An 18,427-nucleotide genomic window follows, 5' to 3' on the forward strand; every position below is an offset into this window, starting at 1 on the left:
CCTGCGTCAGGCTTCAAACGACCGGGTAAATCATTGCCCATCTATGGAACGCTGTTAACAGACGGAAACATTCCCCGTAGTTACACTCCGCGGAGACACCCTTTTAACTTGCAGAACTGTTTCCCTCAGTAAGGCGCACAAGACGGAGGGGATATCCCCGTGCTAAATCTTTATTAGCTCAAAGCGAAGCATCCAGCACCTCTCAACCAGCTTTGCCCTTCCTCGCCCCTGACCTGCCAAACCCCCCCAAGCCCTCTTCTCCGTATCAGAAGAAGTACTACTACTCTCGCTTCTAAACCACGACAACAGGCATCAGAGTGCGCTCCAAAACACCGCTGCGTTCTGCACCGGAAGTACATGCCCGGGGCTGAGCATTGCTTTATATCACTCCTTTTAGTGAAAAAGCAGCCATTTGACTGGAGGGAGCAGCACCAAAAAGCCACAAGCCCGCCTGGGGTGGGCTCGATGCGGTAATAAGAAACAAGAAACGGTACTTCTCGCGACAACAGCCTCTTGTGGGACCTCGTTGCCCGCCCGCAGGGTCGCAGCACTACGCGGCACAGCTGCCTCCGCGGGCTCGCCCAACGTCTTCTCCCTCCACCCCCAGGTCGGATCCCTCCGCGCCCCGAGGGCACGCAAACTCCCTGAGCCCCGGTAAGCACCCGGTCGACGAGGGCGGACCCGGCGAGGGGGCGGCGACAAGCGAAAACGACAGGCGAGCCAGCCAATCGAGACGCGGGATCGGCCGGCGGCGATCTGGCGGCCCAATGGGCGCCGCGGAGGGGCTGGCCGAGTGGCGGAAGCGCGGGGGCGACTACGGGCGCTGTCGTGGCTGACGAGGTTATTGGAGCGCGGGCCGCCCGGCCCGGTGGCGCCACTGCTGCCTTCGGAAAGATCATCGGCAAGGCGCTTCCCCGCCAACGTCACCTACGAGGACGAGGAGGTAGCCGCGGCTTTGCTCTGTGCGCGGTTCCTCTTCGCTTCGCTTCCCGTCGCTTCCCTTCCCCCTCCCTCCCCCCTCCCCCCCGCGCTCGCAGGCACCCTGAGCCGGACCCGTTGCGCGGTGCCCGGCAGCGCGGCAGGGCGGGTGGCGGCGTTGCTGCGGGTGGGTGGAGGGACGGGGCAGGGGGCGGACGGGGCCTCTCTGGGTTGTGGCGCGCTCTGCTGCACCATCCCATAAACATCGCGCTGCTTCTGTGCCCCCTCCCTCGGCTGCCGCGGCGCGTACTGGGTTGCCGGTGCTGTCCGGCTCGCCTCGCTTCCCAGCCCCACCGTGTCCACGTGCGCGTGCAGAGGAGGGCCTCTGACGGTAACGCGCTTGGTGGCAGCCGCAGGCGCTTGCCGCGTGATATCCCTTTGGCGCTGCAAGTCGTGCAGAGTTTGCTGCCGAGGGATGGGAGTGGTCCTGCCGCGCGTAGGGCGATAGTCCTGAAACCTTGGATAAAGCGCACGCAGTCAGTCTCCTCGGGGATTCCGGCTGTGCGTACGTATGTATGTCAGCAGTGAACGTCTGAGTACTGACCGTAACGAGTTGGTCCTGCCTAGGAGAAAGGCAGGTCTTGATGTGCCTCGTAATAGCATTATAGGGATTTCACAGCTCTGCTGTGCTAGGCTTTGGTTCTGAACCCCCAAACTGGATTGTTAAAGCAAAGAATTGCAGCTTTTCTTATCTTTCTTGAAAAAAATCTAGAAGCCGGTCATCCCGCAGGCTGCAAAAGCTTCCCGGATCTTGTTTCTGTGGTGAAGTGGGACCGTGCCAAGAGCGTGCTTGCAAGGTTCACGGGTGCTGGCGCACCACAACGCGCTAGGAACTGGAGTGAGCCGCTTAGACTGTGGGGAAGGAAATGCAGCCGTTACCTACGCGACGTTAACTTTAAGGCTGTGTCCCGTATCGTGTTGTTATTGAAATGCTGAGGACTAGCAGTTAGGGATGTCTTCTGCTTCTGAAGGTAGGGTTTATGCGCGGTACAGAAGACAGACTCGTACTATGCGCTGGCAGGCTTCCTGTGATTATGCTTTTGTTCAGTACTTGAGCTCCCTGTAGCATGGGAAATGGATGGCCGCTCATCTTCCACTTCACCAAGTTCTTTGCCGATTCAGTTAAGCCATTTGTCTCCTGCCTCGGCGTGGACCCCATCGAATAGGAAAACCGCTTAGGAAACGATCGACCCAAATGACAGCATACCGCAGGTCGCTAATCTGAAGTACTGGCCCGTCTCCTTGCCCCCGTCGCCTTGCGTGCCGAATCCCACTTCTGGAGGGGGCTCTGTAAATATGTTGTATTCTGTGTATAGAAAGTATTAGTATCGCGTAAGGAAAAACCTCAGCGTTTTCACTGTTTGCTCTTCCTCCAGTGCCTTGCGTCCTGTGATCCTTCACCGCGAGCTCCGATGCTTTTCCTAGTCGTGCCGAAGGAGCCAATTACCAGGTTTTCTGAAGCCGAAGATTCTGGTGAATCCGTGAGTGCCGTGGAAGCTTTCTGTACGCTAAACTGTACCTGTAATTGGTTCCGAATTTCCTAGGCTCTTTCCCATTCCCCCCCTTTTCCTCTCGATAGGACACAGTAGGCTACTGTGGGCTTTCTGGCGCTATAATCTTTTGCCTCTAGCTTGTAACGGAGTTGAGCTTTTTGACTAAAAGGAGTGATATAAAGCAATGCTCAGCCCTGGGCACGTACTTCCGGTGCAGAACGCGGCGGTGTTTTTTTGGAGCGCAGTCTGGTGCCTGTTGTCGTGGTTTAGAAGCGAGAGTAGTAGTACTTCTTCTGATACGGAGAAGAGGGCTTGGGGGTTTTTGGCAGGTCAGGGGCGAGGAAGGGCAAAGCTGGTTGAGAGGTGCTGGATGCTTCGCTTTGAGCGACGAAAGTCAGGTTCAGAGACTTTGTAAACCCACGCAAAAGGCAGCCTAAAGTTTATTTTCCACCAGAATTGCTTGTCTTGCCTGAAGCTATCACGGGGGCTTTAACCCGGAGACAAACTTGGCTTCTGTGGCTGTTTTGTAGTCCGTTACCCTCTTGTTTCCCCACACACACCCCCCCCCCACCCCGGTAGAGCGCAGAGTCGCTCTTTATAGCTTTGCTTGGAAAACGTCAGTTGCGGGTGGACGGGCGGGCGGGCGGGCAGACGGTACTTTGAAGCGCACTGGTTGAATTGCTAGGAATTGGCTACCTGGTTTCTCTGGGTGGTTCTCTGCTCTCGTTCCTTCCCTCCCTGCCCGCTCCCTTCTTTGTTTATTTTTTTTATTTATGGTTTTGTACTTCCTTCTCCAGCTTCTTGGGCATTTAATGATTGTTGGCAAGAAGCGTGCTGCTCACCTGGGCCTGGCCAGTGGATTCCGGATGGTTGTGGATGAAGGGCCCGAGGGTGGGCGGCCTGTCTATCACGTACACCTACGTCTTCTGGGTGGCCGTCAGTGGGGCTGGCCGCCTGGCTAAAGATTTTTGCACCGCCAGAGTGGCTGCACGTGTACAAATCGCCACTGAATGGATTTCATCTGTTGCCCGTCGGTCTAGCCGCTGTTGATGTCTGTTTTTGGGTTTTTTGTGGCGTGTGTCTGTGGAAGGTAGTAAAAGCTTTGAGCAGCAGTTGCACAATAAAGATTTAACATGGGGATATCATCTCTGTCTTGTGCGTCTTACTGAGGGAAACGGTTCTGCAAGTTAAAACGGTGTCTCCCCAGAGCGTAAGTATGTGGAATGTTTCGGTCTGTTAACAGCGTTCTATAGATGGGCAATGATTTGCCCAGTCGCTTGAAGCGTGACGCTGGAAGCGCTTAGCAGTCTCCTGCGTCTTGTAGGAAGCCAACTCTTAGCTTTTGGGAGGCGGGACGCAAACGTACGTAGAGCCAGCGTAGGCTGCTGCTAAAACTTTAGAGACTACTGTATGTGACGCTACAGGCGTGCCATACGAGGGTGGCTTTGGCACAGTGCAACGTGTCGGAAGCATCCAACTCCCATTGGAGCACTTCTGCAACGGCTGTGTGATATGATAAGGCCCCGTTGATCTCCCTTTTCTGGTGAGGAGGGAGAAAACAATCGGCCTGAATGGCAGCTGTGGTGCTTCCATAGCACAGTGGAATCTCTCCCTTGTCAGTTTGGGTCAGCTGTCCTGGCTCTGTCCCCTCCCAACCTCTTGCCCACCCCCAGCTTACTGGGCTGTGGGGGTGGTGGTGGTTGGAGAGGCAGCCTCCATGCCGTGGGGAGCACTGCTCAGCAGTAGCCAAAACATCGCTGTGCTCTCAACACCCTCCTAGCTACAACTACAAAGCACAGCACTATGAGGGCTGCTATGGGGAAAGTTACCTCCATCCAAGCCAAAACTACATCGCGGGGAGATGGCAAACTTCATCTTTCTTTAACGGCTGTTACAAAAGGGAGATGGGCACGGGAAAGCAGGGCGATCCTTCGTGGCCCTTGAACAGCATGTTACTGAGGCATCCGAGACGCCCACTGGAAGGCGTCTTCATCTCTTCTATATCCCCAAGCGATCAGGTGAAGTTTGGTAAGTAACCCTTTATTTAATCTCCCCGGGGAGGAGATGGAAATGATTTACCTGAAGTGGATGGAAAGTGACATATGATGATGTTTCCTTGAAACTGCACCGGTGCAGTGTTTGCTTACTGAAGGATTGAGCTAGGTAACCTCTATTGTGCTGTCTGCGTAAGCTCCCTAAGGTATCTAGGTGGTGGTCCCGCTTCTGGGGGCGGGGGAATCTTGAAGAAGCTAAGGTATGTTCAGAGAGACTGGGTGATTACCACAGGTTTTAGAAGTCTGTGGCGCCCGGCGGAATGTACGTCTCGCCTCGCAGGCAAGGTTGCCGACACGTTGCTCCAAACCAGAGAGCGCAAAGGGTTTTTCAGCAGGGGTCCGCTGAAGAATCGGAGCAGCCCAGGTGGGAAGGGACCTCAACAGATCAGCTGGTCCAACCTGTTGTGGGCAAGGGAGCCTAGATGAGATCGTCTAGCCCCCTGTCCGATTGCATCTCAAAAACCTCCGGCGATGGGGACTCTGCCGCAGCCCTGGGGGGGCTGTTCCAGTGGATGACTGTTTTCGCTGTTAAACCCAACACACACACACACACGCACGCACACCCCCAACCAAGAAAACACACAAACCAAAAAACCTCTGTCTTGTTTTGGGGCGAAGCCTCTCTCCTGGTGCAACTTGTACTTGTTGCCCCTTGTCTTGTCTGCGTGGCTCCTTGTGAAGAGAGAGCCTCCGTCCTCTTTGTAGCCACCCTTTAAGCACTGGAATACTGCGATGAGGTCTCCCCTGAGCCTTCTCTTCTCCAAGGGAGAAAAGACCCAACTCCTTCAGTCTTTCCTCCCAGGGCAGGCTCTCCAGCCCTTTGATCGTCTTCGTGGCCCTCCTTGGGACCCTCTGCGGTCTGTCTGCGTCTTTTTTGGAATTGTGGGGACCAGAACCGGACACGGCGCCCCAGGTGCGGCCTGCAGGGGTGGCCTCTGTGAGAAGAGGCCAGGGTCTGCCCTGTGGCGGGCACAGCTGGTTCCAGCCAGCTAGCTAGGCACCGGACTCACCGCAGGCCAAAGCTGAGCAGCAAAGCGAAGCTGGCGGCGCCCCTGTGAAAGCATAGTTAAGGAAGGGCAAAAGGCTGGCCGGGGCCGGTATTGCCTTGCTGCCCGGGGATCCGGCAGGTGGATGTTTCCCGAAGGAACCTTTTCATCCTGTTTTCTCCCCCTGCCCTGTTGAGGAGGGGCAGTGAGAGAGCCCCTGGGCAGCCGGCCAAGGTCAGCCCTTCACAAAGCCTAAAAGGCAGCTTCCCCCGTGTCAAAGTTCCCCCGTGTCAAAGTTGAAGGGGGTTGGTGGTTTAAAGAACGATAGTGACTGGGGTAGGAACAGGACGCTTTGGAGGCAGGAAAGTTGGGAAATATCTGGGGATCCAGTCCCCTTGGGGTGGGGGTGGGGCGCGGGGAGAGATTCAAGAGAAAAAGCCTTCTTTCTGAGCAATAAGAGGCTCCTGTGAGAAAAAGGATCTAGGCTCCGCTTTTTCTCACTTGGCACTAAAAGTGACAAAGAACTGGAGCTCCTGCGTCAGGCTTCAAACGACCGGGTAAATCATTGCCCATCTATGGAACGCTGTTAACAGACGGAAACATTCCCCGTAGTTACACTCCGCGGAGACACCCTTTTAACTTGCAGAACTGTTTCCCTCAGTAAGGCGCACAAGACGGAGGGGATATCCCCGTGCTAAATCTTTATTAGCTCAAAGCGAAGCATCCAGCACCTCTCAACCAGCTTTGCCCTTCCTCGCCCCTGACCTGCCAAACCCCCCCAAGCCCTCTTCTCCGTATCAGAAGAAGTACTACTACTCTCGCTTCTAAACCACGACAACAGGCATCAGAGTGCGCTCCAAAACACCGCTGCGTTCTGCACCGGAAGTACATGCCCGGGGCTGAGCATTGCTTTATATCACTCCTTTTAGTGAAAAAGCAGCCATTTGACTGGAGGGAGCAGCACCAAAAAGCCACAAGCCCGCCTGGGGTGGGCTCGATGCGGTAATAAGAAACAAGAAACGGTACTTCTCGCGACAACAGCCTCTTGTGGGACCTCGTTGCCCGCCCGCAGGGTCGCAGCACTACGCGGCACAGCTGCCTCCGCGGGCTCGCCCAACGTCTTCTCCCTCCACCCCCAGGTCGGATCCCTCCGCGCCCCGAGGGCACGCAAACTCCCTGAGCCCCGGTAAGCACCCGGTCGACGAGGGCGGACCCGGCGAGGGGGCGGCGACAAGCGAAAACGACAGGCGAGCCAGCCAATCGAGACGCGGGATCGGCCGGCGGCGATCTGGCGGCCCAATGGGCGCCGCGGAGGGGCTGGCCGAGTGGCGGAAGCGCGGGGGCGACTACGGGCGCTGTCGTGGCTGACGAGGTTATTGGAGCGCGGGCCGCCCGGCCCGGTGGCGCCACTGCTGCCTTCGGAAAGATCATCGGCAAGGCGCTTCCCCGCCAACGTCACCTACGAGGACGAGGAGGTAGCCGCGGCTTTGCTCTGTGCGCGGTTCCTCTTCGCTTCGCTTCCCGTCGCTTCCCTTCCCCCTTCCTTTCCCCCTTCCCCCCGCGCTCGCAGGCACCCTGAGCCGGACCCGTTGCGCGGTGCCCGGCAGCGCGGCAGGGCGGGTGGCGGCGTTGCTGCGGGTGGGTGGAGGGACGGGGCAGGGGGCGGACGGGGCCTCTCTGGGTTGTGGCGCTCTCTGCTGCACCATCCCATAAACATCGCGCTGCTTCTGTGCCCCCTCCCTCGGCTGCCGCGGCGCGTACTGGGTTGCCGGTGCTGTCCGGCTCGCCTCGCTTCCCAGCCCCACCGTGTCCACGTGCGCGTGCAGAGGAGGGCCTCTGACGGTAACGCGCTTGGTGGCAGCCGCAGGCGCTTGCCGCGTGATATCCCTTTGGCGCTGCAAGTCGTGCAGAGTTTGCTGCCGAGGGATGGGAGTGGTCCTGCCGCGCGTAGGGCGATAGTCCTGAAACCTTGGATAAAGCGCACGCAGTCAGTCTCCTCGGGGATTCCGGCTGTGCGTACGTATGTATGTCAGCAGTGAACGTCTGAGTACTGACCGTAACGAGTTGGTCCTGCCTAGGAGAAAGGCAGGTCTTGATGTGCCTCGTAATAGCATTATAGGGATTTCACAGCTCTGCTGTGCTAGGCTTTGGTTCTGAACCCCCAAACTGGATTGTTAAAGCAAAGAATTGCAGCTTTTCTTATCTTTCTTGAAAAAAATCTAGAAGCCGGTCATCCCGCAGGCTGCAAAAGCTTCCCGGATCTTGTTTCTGTGGTGAAGTGGGACCGTGCCAAGAGCGTGCTTGCAAGGTTCACGGGTGCTGGCGCACCACAACGCGCTAGGAACTGGAGTGAGCCGCTTAGACTGTGGGGAAGGAAATGCAGCCGTTACCTACGCGACGTTAACTTTAAGGCTGTGTCCCGTATCGTGTTGTTATTGAAATGCTGAGGACTAGCAGTTAGGGATGTCTTCTGCTTCTGAAGGTAGGGTTTATGCGCGGTACAGAAGACAGACTCGTACTATGCGCTGGCAGGCTTCCTGTGATTATGCTTTTGTTCAGTACTTGAGCTCCCTGTAGCATGGGAAATGGATGGCCGCTCATCTTCCACTTCACCAAGTTCTTTGCCGATTCAGTTAAGCCATTTGTCTCCTGCCTCGGCGTGGACCCCATCGAATAGGAAAACCGCTTAGGAAACGATCGACCCAAATGACAGCATACCGCAGGTCGCTAATCTGAAGTACTGGCCCGTCTCCTTGCCCCCGTCGCCTTGCGTGCCGAATCCCACTTCTGGAGGGGGCTCTGTAAATATGTTGTATTCTGTGTATAGAAAGTATTAGTATCGCGTAAGGAAAAACCTCAGCGTTTTCACTGTTTGCTCTTCCTCCAGTGCCTTGCGTCCTGTGATCCTTCACCGCGAGCTCCGATGCTTTTCCTAGTCGTGCCGAAGGAGCCAATTACCAGGTTTTCTGAAGCCGAAGATTCTGGTGAATCCGTGAGTGCCGTGGAAGCTTTCTGTACGCTAAACTGTACCTGTAATTGGTTCCGAATTTCCTAGGCTCTTTCCCATTCCCCCCCTTTTCCTCTCGATAGGACACAGTAGGCTACTGTGGGCTTTCTGGCGCTATAATCTTTTGCCTCTAGCTTGTAACGGAGTTGAGCTTTTTGACTAAAAGGAGTGATATAAAGCAATGCTCAGCCCTGGGCACGTACTTCCGGTGCAGAACGCGGCGGTGTTTTTTTGGAGCGCAGTCTGGTGCCTGTTGTCGTGGTTTAGAAGCGAGAGTAGTAGTACTTCTTCTGATACGGAGAAGAGGGCTTGGGGGTTTTTGGCAGGTCAGGGGCGAGGAAGGGCAAAGCTGGTTGAGAGGTGCTGGATGCTTCGCTTTGAGCGACGAAAGTCAGGTTCAGAGACTTTGTAAACCCACGCAAAAGGCAGCCTAAAGTTTATTTTCCACCAGAATTGCTTGTCTTGCCTGAAGCTATCACGGGGGCTTTAACCCGGAGACAAACTTGGCTTCTGTGGCTGTTTTGTAGTCCGTTACCCTCTTGTTTCCCCACACACACCCCCCCCCCCACCCCGGTAGAGCGCAGAGTCGCTCTTTATAGCTTTGCTTGGAAAACGTCAGTTGCGGGTGGACGGGCGGGCGGGCGGGCAGACGGTACTTTGAAGCGCACTGGTTGAATTGCTAGGAATTGGCTACCTGGTTTCTCTGGGTGGTTCTCTGCTCTCGTTCCTTCCCTCCCTGCCCGCTCCCTTCTTTGTTTATTTTTTTTATTTATGGTTTTGTACTTCCTTCTCCAGCTTCTTGGGCATTTAATGATTGTTGGCAAGAAGCGTGCTGCTCACCTGGGCCTGGCCAGTGGATTCCGGATGGTTGTGGATGAAGGGCCCGAGGGTGGGCGGCCTGTCTATCACGTACACCTACGTCTTCTGGGTGGCCGTCAGTGGGGCTGGCCGCCTGGCTAAAGATTTTTGCACCGCCAGAGTGGCTGCACGTGTACAAATCGCCACTGAATGGATTTCATCTGTTGCCCGTCGGTCTAGCCGCTGTTGATGTCTGATTTTGGGTTTTTTGTGGCGTGTGTCTGTGGAAGGTAGTATAAGAGGCTCCTGTGAGAAAAAGGATCTCGGCTCCGCTTTTTCTCACTTGGCACTAAAAGTGACAAAGAACTGGAGCTCCTGCGTCAGGCTTCAAACGACCGGGTAAATCATTGCCCATCTATGGAACGCTGTTAACAGACGGAAACATTCCCCGTAGTTACACTCCGCGGAGACACCCTTTTAACTTGCAGAACTGTTTCCCTCAGTAAGGCGCACAAGACGGAGGGGATATCCCCGTGCTAAATCTTTATTAGCTCAAAGCGAAGCATCCAGCACCTCTCAACCAGCTTTGCCCTTCCTCGCCCCTGACCTGCCAAAAACCCCCAAGCCCTCTTCTCCGTATCAGAAGAAGTACTACTACTCTCGCTTCTAAACCACGACAACAGGCATCAGAGTGCGCTCCAAAACACCGCTGCGTTCTGCACCGGAAGTACATGCCCGGGGCTGAGCATTGCTTTATATCACTCCTTTTAGTCAAAAAGCTCAACTCCGTTACAAGCTAGAGGCAAAAGATTATAGCGCCAGAAAGCCCACAGTAGCCTACTGTGCTCTATCGAGAGGAAAAGGGGGGGAATGGGAAAGAGCCTAGGAAATTCGGAACCAATTACAGGTACAGTTTAGCGTACAGAAAGCTTCCACGGCACTCACGGATTCACCAGAATCTTCGGCTTCAGAAAACCTGGTAATTGGCTCCTTCGGCACGACTAGGAAAAGCATCGGAGCTCGCGGTGAAGGATCACAGGACGCAAGGCACTGGAGGAATAGTAAACAATTAAATCATTATTGGCTTCAGAGAAAGGTAATGGCTTCAGGAAATCACTATGCTCCTCTGAACTCGTAAAGAATCAGATTAAGAGATACCCCTAAACACAATCCAAAACATTGCAGTTTTTTCTTATATGATCTTTATACTTTCTATAGACACAATGGAACATGATTATAGAGCCCCCTGCTGAGGTGGGATTTGTACGCAAGATGATGGGGTAATGAGATAGGCCAGTTCTTCAGATTAGCGACCTGCAGTATGTTTAATTTGTGTCGATTGTTTCCTAAGCAGTTTTCCTGTTCAGTATGGTCAACACTGAGGTAGGAGAGAAATGGCTTAACTGAATCAGCAAAAATTTAGTGAAGTGGAAGATCAGCAAGCTAATTGAAATAGAGATCGTTCCCTATATTCAGCTACAGTCTAAGACCAGGTCTCAATTTGTAGGACAAGGCCTCAAGGACAAGAGTCCAAGTACTGATAGCCTGATGAATAGAGACTTGTTAGAACTTGTAGGGCACAAGCCCTGGGAGCAAAGGAACAAGCTAACTGCAGACCCCTGAGCCGTCACAGTTGAGGAGGCAACCAGACGGACAGAGAAACAAGTAGCCAGATAAGGGAACGGATGGCGCCAATATGTAATCAAGAAAGCCGCGTAGAAAGAAACTCCCTAACCTTGGAATAGAAATTATTGCTATGTCAAGATAAACTAGTAAGTTCCTATTGTTCTAACGGTGTGCCTTAAATATCAACCAATCAGTGTTTTTACGCTTAAGATTTAACCAATCAGTGTGTAATATGTAGAAGGTAGAAACGTATATATTTGTAAGAAAATCACTAATAAATGGACACTTGCTTGCATCAAGCTGCGTCCCGTCTCTTCATTCGCCGCATCAATTCATTTGAAGTTAAGTCAGATACTTCATCTAATGAGTCTTCATTAGGGGCTAGTCTCATGACTCACAAATACCAAATTAGTACTCTAACATTATTGACTGCATTGGCTGATAAAGATCACTAAGTTTCTCTTTATAACCTCCAATTTTTATATCAGAAGTGGAATATTTGGGATATATCTTAGAAGAAGGAACTTTACTTTTATCCCCAGGTCATATCTAAGAAATCCAAAATATTCCTTAGCCACAAACTAAGAAACAGATATGAGCCTGTTTAGGAGCTGTAGGATTCTGTAGACCACCAATTGCTGATTTTGAAGAATTAGGAAAGCCACTTCTCAACAGTATACATCAGGACCATGCAGAACCCTTGCAATGGAATGTGGACCAGATGACTGCTTTTGACACATGAACCTTTTTGAAAGCCCCTGCACTTGGCCTTCCAGATTATAATAAATCTTTTAAGTTAAACGTGTATGAAAGGGAAGGAACCACCTCCAGTATAGACACAAGAATTGGGGACCGGCAACCAGTGCCTGTAACATATTAGTTTATGCAATTAGATCCAGTCATATGAGGATCTATCCCTTGCATGTGTGCCGTGGCCACTGCTACTACTTTATTAGACAAAGTGAAAGTATAGTCCTAGGACACCCCCTAGAAGTTGAAGTACCCCATGAAGTTGAAGCAATCTTGACAAATCACGTAAATCAAGCCTCGTCCTCTCAATGCCTTCATAAATATGAAGCAACACTCTTAACACCTGGCATTACACTGAAACATTGCAACACTTTAAATCTAGCTTCCTTACTTCCACTACCACACGAAGGACTTCCACATCACAACTGTATAGAAGTCATACAAGAATCCAGAAAAATAAGAAAAGACCTCCAAATATCCTTCTTGCAAATCCAGCTTTGATTCTGTATGTTGATGCCTCTTCATATTACCAAAATGGACATCACATCATGGGCTTTGCTGTTACTACAGAAACCAAAGTGTTAATAAGAGAGGCTCTTAGCCCCAGACTAAGTGCACTAGCAGCTAAATTAATTGCCCTAACCAAAGCTTGTAAACTAAATACAGGTAAATTGGTTAACATCTACACAGACTCACAATATGCCTTCAGAATGTGCCATACCATAGGAAAGATTTGGAAACAAAGAGGTCTTATAACCTCAGCGGCAACACACATTTTGAACAAAGAACAAATAAAGGACTCTTACAAGCACTCCTGCAACCTAAAGAAATAGCTGTAATATCAACCAGCTCACCTCAAACCCAACTCGCCACATACCAGAGGAAATGCTCTTGCTGATTGTCTTGCAAGACAATCCTTGACCCCAACTGACTGCTGATTTAAAGAACGAAGTCAAAATTTCTTAGTGACTAAGTATCCTTTATTGGCAGCGCTGGATGCACGGGGGATCCTTCCGCCTAACGTGCATGTCTAAAGTAACTAACTATCTTATATTTATACCATAAAACAATGACTATTCAATTAATGCCTATACATAGTCATTACCTAAACCCGCCTACTCTCGCTTCGTATGTTAATTAGCTTATCAGTCTTTTGTGCTTGCACAAATTCTTCCAAGAATTGTGGGCAGGGGTCCTTGGGACGTGGGCGGTGGTCTTTGGGAGGAAGGCCGTAGGTCTTCCTCAAGGTGTACTTTTCACCTTTTGCCAGAAAATGCTGAGCTGGCTGAGTTGGCTGTTTTCCAAACCTGCAGAACTAGTTTCAACCAATTCTCGCTTTATCTGTCTTTCCCCCCACTGGGGTGTTTTAGCTTAAGTTTGAACATAACAGAAGGACAACAGATAACAGGATGTTAGCTTAGGTTTCAACAAAAGGTAGAGGGATAACAGGATGTCGACAGACACAGAAGGTCGAGGGATAACAGGATAGCATTTCAAGATGTTGACAAACACAATACACATTGAGGATGTCATTATTCTATCCTACAGTGAATTCATACAATATCACTGCAAAAGAAATTGAAAATCTAACCTCTATCCAATTACCACAAATTTACCAAAATCTCCTTGATGATAAAATATAACAATGGAAAACTATGGGGGCTTGTTGCGACGGAGGGAAGACACAGTCACTCAATATGAGTGATCAGCAGACTTCATTTATTGTACCTTACAGTCACCTTTTATGCCTTCTTATAATTAGCTCATACATATTACAAAAGTTAAGCTCATTATTGGTTAGTTGCCTAAATATCAAGCCTGCCCCTAGTTTCTCTTCTGTAGTTATCTGTTCCCACCTGCAACATTCTTTTCCCACTGCAGTCTTCCTGTTATTTTGTAACTTTTGCTTTACTTCAGATAAGCTGAGAGCGATGTGCATTTTTGTTCAGCCAGCTGGACTATGTCTATGTGACCCTTTTCAGCTAGCCAGTTATCCACAATTCCCCCATTTTTATTTTGGGCGACATAGGCCTGGTTGACCATTTTCAATAACAGCGTTTTGACACAGGAAAATACACAGCCAACTTATAAAATCTCAGTTCAGAAGTATAATTCCTGAAATACTTGAAAAATAAAGTTAGCTTGAAGCTTTAATTTAGATGCTCTTTCTGTTCCAGTGATATGAAAAGTTTAAAAAATTCAAAGGTAATTTTAAAGTTCTGAACATGGACTAATGCAAGCTCAAAACCCAAAAAGAAACCAAACTGATGTTTGACTAGGAATATTTGCAAATATTTTAGTGGAAAATCCCTGACCATTAACAATTTTCTGTCCAAATAACAACTGCCCTTATGCAACCAACCAGTCCATACATTTTCTGAAGAATACCTCATTGATATCAAAGAATTAACAAAGGGAAAAAATTAGTTCTAAGCTATATACATTCATAAGTGGATTTTTCAATAGTTACATACAGATTTACACACTAAGCCATAATGGCTTGTAGGTGATACACACAAGAAGAGTACGTTGCTTATCTGTCTGAATGTCTATGCTAAATTTGACAACTATGCCACAAGCCAAGCCTACATGGGTGCTGTATGTTATGCACGTTCCTTAACAAACAGAAGTATAATAGACAAATTCCCAAGATCTAGTCCCCAACCTAATTATATTATTTTGTAGCCAATTAAGGAAAATAACACAAATGTGCATATCTACATGTGCACACACCTTTTAGTTCAGAACCGATCTGTGATAAAAGGCCTTAGCCTTATGGCATCATCGAATCTTAACAAGTACAGTAATTAAAAATGCAGTCTTACTGTAAGTGCGATTTATGCTGACATTCCCTCAAATGCTACACGTGAGTATTTCTCACTCAACTGCCTCAAGTTAAAATAGTAGTATTTGTTAATATGTATTAAAAAATCATTAATTCTCTACAATAGCAGTTGACTTCCATAACACTATGTAAGCAAAAGAGGCTTAAGATGGGTTTTCTGAATACTAACAATTTATTTTAGACTGTCTAAACTCAGGTCTTGAAAGATTTCACTCTGCCAGACATAGAAACACTGTTGCACTCCAGTTGTGATATCCCTTTTCCCAAGTTGTCACATGCACATCTCGCTCAAGCAACATTATTGTTAAAGTTTCTCTCTGCTACATAAAAGCATATTGCACTTGTAGATATAAAAGACAGCACCCTTACTTAGATTATTACCTTATTACCTCATAACTCTTAGTATACCTTGTATCTCTGATTTCATCACTTCAAAAATTCACCAGAAGCAGATAAAACCACAGCCTCAGACTAAACTACACCTTAACTGCTGATTCAAATAAAGGCATTCTCTTCAGATATGCCTAATGCTTACAAATAATTTTGGCTGGTTTTGATCAAAAAACTATTATTACAATAACGATCAAAAATAATAATCCCGTTTGCAAAATGCCTTTAAGCCAGCCTCCTAGTCCCAACCAATTTCCACATTCAGAATACAGCATAAATACAGAATACAGAATAAATTATCTCCATCAAGGCAAAAAGGCTTCTCTTTAAGCACAGAGATGTTTGCTAGTTCAAGGCAGAAACCCATTTCTTGTAGGGGACATCTGAAGCACCTTTTTTTTTTTTTTTTTTTTTTTTGGTGGGTTTGTAATCAATTCCGTATTTTTCCTTGAGAAGCTTAAGCTGTTCCTCTTGTTTCAGGAGTGTTTCCAACTCTAATGTGTCGAATAGGTCCGTATTTCCCAAAAATATCATACATTTCCTCCGCTGTGATTTTATACGGCAGGTTCCGAATATAAAGGATCCGATTGACCTCTGGGGGCAGCCAGATGTTAGCTCGCTTGGCCGCTTGCATCGCCATGGCGCCGATCGGAGGCGGGGGGTGCCGCCTTGGAGAGAAACCGCGGCCGGGAAGGGGCCTGCCGGGCTGCGCCGCCGCTCGCCGCTGCCGCGGGGGACCCGGATGCTATCCCATACGCTAATAACCCGGATAATTCCTTTTTACAATCTATGTCCTGAACGCTCCGCTTTTCTAAAAAGCATTTGAGCGAATCGTCGCTTGTCTCTCCATACCTTCGTCAGCGCTGTTGCAGCCTTTGCGAGACTTCGGCGACGCGTGGCCGGCGGGACCCTCTGTAGGTGCTCCCGGGCACGGGGACTGTGCCCTTCCGCCTCCTGCGCTGCTTTCAGGACCGGTACCCGAAACTCCGTCGAACCGTGGCTCGCAGGTTCAGCCCTCTCTAGGGTCCCTGTTCGGGCACCATTTGTCGCAACGGAGGGAAGACACAGTCACTCAATATGAGTGATCAGCAGACTTCGTTTATTGTCCCTTACAGTCACCTTTTATGCCTTGTTATAATTATCTCATACATATTACAAAAGTTAAGCTCATTATTGGTTAGTTGCCTAAATACCAAGCCCGCCCCTAGTTTCTCTTCTGTAGTTATCTGTTCCCACCTGCAACATTCTTTTCCCACTGCAGTCTTCCTGTTATTTTGTAACTTTTGCTTTACTTCAGATAAGCTGAGAGCGATGTGCATTTTTGTTCAGCCAGCTGGACTATGTCTATGTGACCCTTTTCAGCTAGCCAGTTATCCACAGGGGCTCAACTCGACAAAGCAGGAATATGGCAGGTAGGGAAGCACAACCTTCCACTACTACCAAGGCAATATTACCTCCCAGTAGCTCATCTAGAACACAGCCAGGGCTACTCTGGAACAACTGCACTGGCTCAAAACATCTTGAAATGCTGGGTGGCTCCGGGGATCTATATTGCTGCTAAACTACCTCAGATTTCCTGACCTTTCAGGCCTTTAATAACAATCATAAAGCCTCCCTCAGGCCCAAAGAGGAAAACCTTGAGTGAACTATCCCTTTCAAAGAATACATATAGACTTTGCAGAATTACTACCATTCCAGGGCTATCAGTATATGCTTGTAATAATAGAACAACTTTCTAACTGGTCAGAAGGTACTCCATCAGAAAAAGCAAACATGGCCAGTGTAGTAAAATTTTTGCTGAAAGAAATCATTCCTAGATTCAGACTCCCTATTCAAATTGATTCAGACAGAGGAAGCCACTTCACCTCATAAATAATGAAAAACATTATGAAAACTTTAGGCATACATGAACAGTTCCACATTCCATACCACCCCTGTTCAGCTGTTAAAACAGAAAGAATGAACTCATCTTTAAAAACACTTATGGGGAAAATTTCTTATGAGACCAACTTCAAATGACCAGATGCTCTACCACTAGCTTTAATGCATATTTAGTGGCAATCATTGCAGTCTACTGGACCTTACAAAATTCTTTTTGAATGATCTATGCCTGTGGCCACCAATCTATATCCTGCCGCCCATATGAGCCTATTAGCTGGAGATGAAAAGGTAACACAATATATACCAAATGTTCAAAAAATTGTAAGACAAAGTCAAAATCAAGCACAGCCAATAACACATACCTTTCATTACATATCATTACATACCTTTTCCCCAGGGGATAAAGTATGGATAAAAGTACATAAACGGAACAATGGTTTGTCTACAAAATGGGAAAGACCCTATCTTGTATTGCTAGCCTCTTTTTCTGCAATAAAGTTGGAGGGTTAAGATTAATGGATTCATTGCTCTCATGTAAAAAGGGACCAGATGGCAAAAACTGATCCTATGACAGAAACACCTAATTTGTAATAATATGCCTTCACAAATATTTATTTAGAACCAATTGGCCTTAAATTACATTTTAGCAGCACAAGGTGGAGTACGTGCCCTAATTCATACTAACTGCTACTTTTATGTCAATCAAAACCAATGAATAAAGACAGATATTGAACAAATTAAAACTCATTTGCAAGTCCTACATGAAGTAGGACAAGAACAAACTTTTGATGTTTTAAATTGGCTAATGTCATGGTTTCCTAATATTGCTCAAGGGGCACAAAAGCTTATAATCTTAATAATCTTAATAATATTATTTACTTTTGTTGTATTTTATGTGAGTATTAAATGTCTTTTTCTTTCTGATACTATAACTCCCAAGTATTATGTTAAGTAAATAGGTCCTGAGGGACAAAAGAGGAGGGACTGTGAAAGGCAAGATGCTAACTGCAATATGACTTGTTTTGAAGAATGAACACTACCTGAGACTAAGAGCTTTTACCTCAAAGTTCAACATGACATAAAGATGCAACCTAAACCAGCTCTCACCAGCTGAAACCCCCTCATACCAATGATAAAACAATAGTAGATTTGTTCTTTAAAAAACCCCAGGCATATAACTACGGCCAGAATGGCAATTGACTAGAATACAGTATAAAACCACCCCACCTGCATGGGACATGGGTTTAGAACAATGAACATAAATACACCACTGACTACACACCATGTCTACACCACCTGCACAGGACAAGCATGTACTGATCTTGTATGTGACAAGTACATATCAATTATGCAAGCAATAATATGGTATGGTTTCTCCTTTGCAGTTCAATGATGGGAGAGCTGGCCCTCACTATGGGGACCTGTAGGCAAATGAGCATGGCATGCCTGCACAGAGGGAAGGTGAATAGCACAATGGAAGTCACATTGTCCAATCCCCCTGCTTAATCATGGCTAACTAGAGCTGGTTGCCCAGACTATGTCCAGATGGCATTTGACTCTTCTCCTAGGATTCCACTACCTCTCTGGACAACTTGTTCCTGTGCTCATTCACCCTCACA

At 48.7% G+C, this 18,427-nt stretch overlaps 2 protein-coding genes across 2 annotated transcripts; both read left to right on the forward strand.

Moving 5' to 3' along the window:
* Nucleotides 1–779: 779 nt before the first annotated feature.
* Nucleotides 780–3,616, forward strand: LOC130142063 (adenosine 5'-monophosphoramidase HINT1-like). Its single transcript, XM_056323494.1, has 3 exons — nt 780–943; nt 2,355–2,459; nt 3,269–3,616. The coding sequence occupies exons 2-3, from the start codon at nt 2,391–2,393 to the stop codon at nt 3,431–3,433; spliced, it is 234 nt and encodes a 77-aa protein (XP_056179469.1). The 5' UTR covers nt 780–943; nt 2,355–2,390; the 3' UTR covers nt 3,434–3,616.
* A 3,204-nt stretch (nt 3,617–6,820) lies between these two features.
* Nucleotides 6,821–9,549, forward strand: LOC130142065 (adenosine 5'-monophosphoramidase HINT1-like). The gene is made up of 3 exons (XM_056323495.1): nt 6,821–6,986; nt 8,399–8,503; nt 9,314–9,549. Exons 2-3 carry the CDS (start codon nt 8,435–8,437, stop codon nt 9,476–9,478), a joined length of 234 nt encoding a protein of 77 aa, XP_056179470.1. The 5' UTR covers nt 6,821–6,986; nt 8,399–8,434; the 3' UTR covers nt 9,479–9,549.
* Nucleotides 9,550–18,427: the final 8,878 nt, after the last annotated feature.

This window comes from Falco biarmicus, chromosome W (genome assembly GCF_023638135.1).
Source record: "Falco biarmicus isolate bFalBia1 chromosome W, bFalBia1.pri, whole genome shotgun sequence".
NCBI lineage: Eukaryota > Metazoa > Chordata > Aves > Falconiformes > Falconidae > Falco > Falco biarmicus.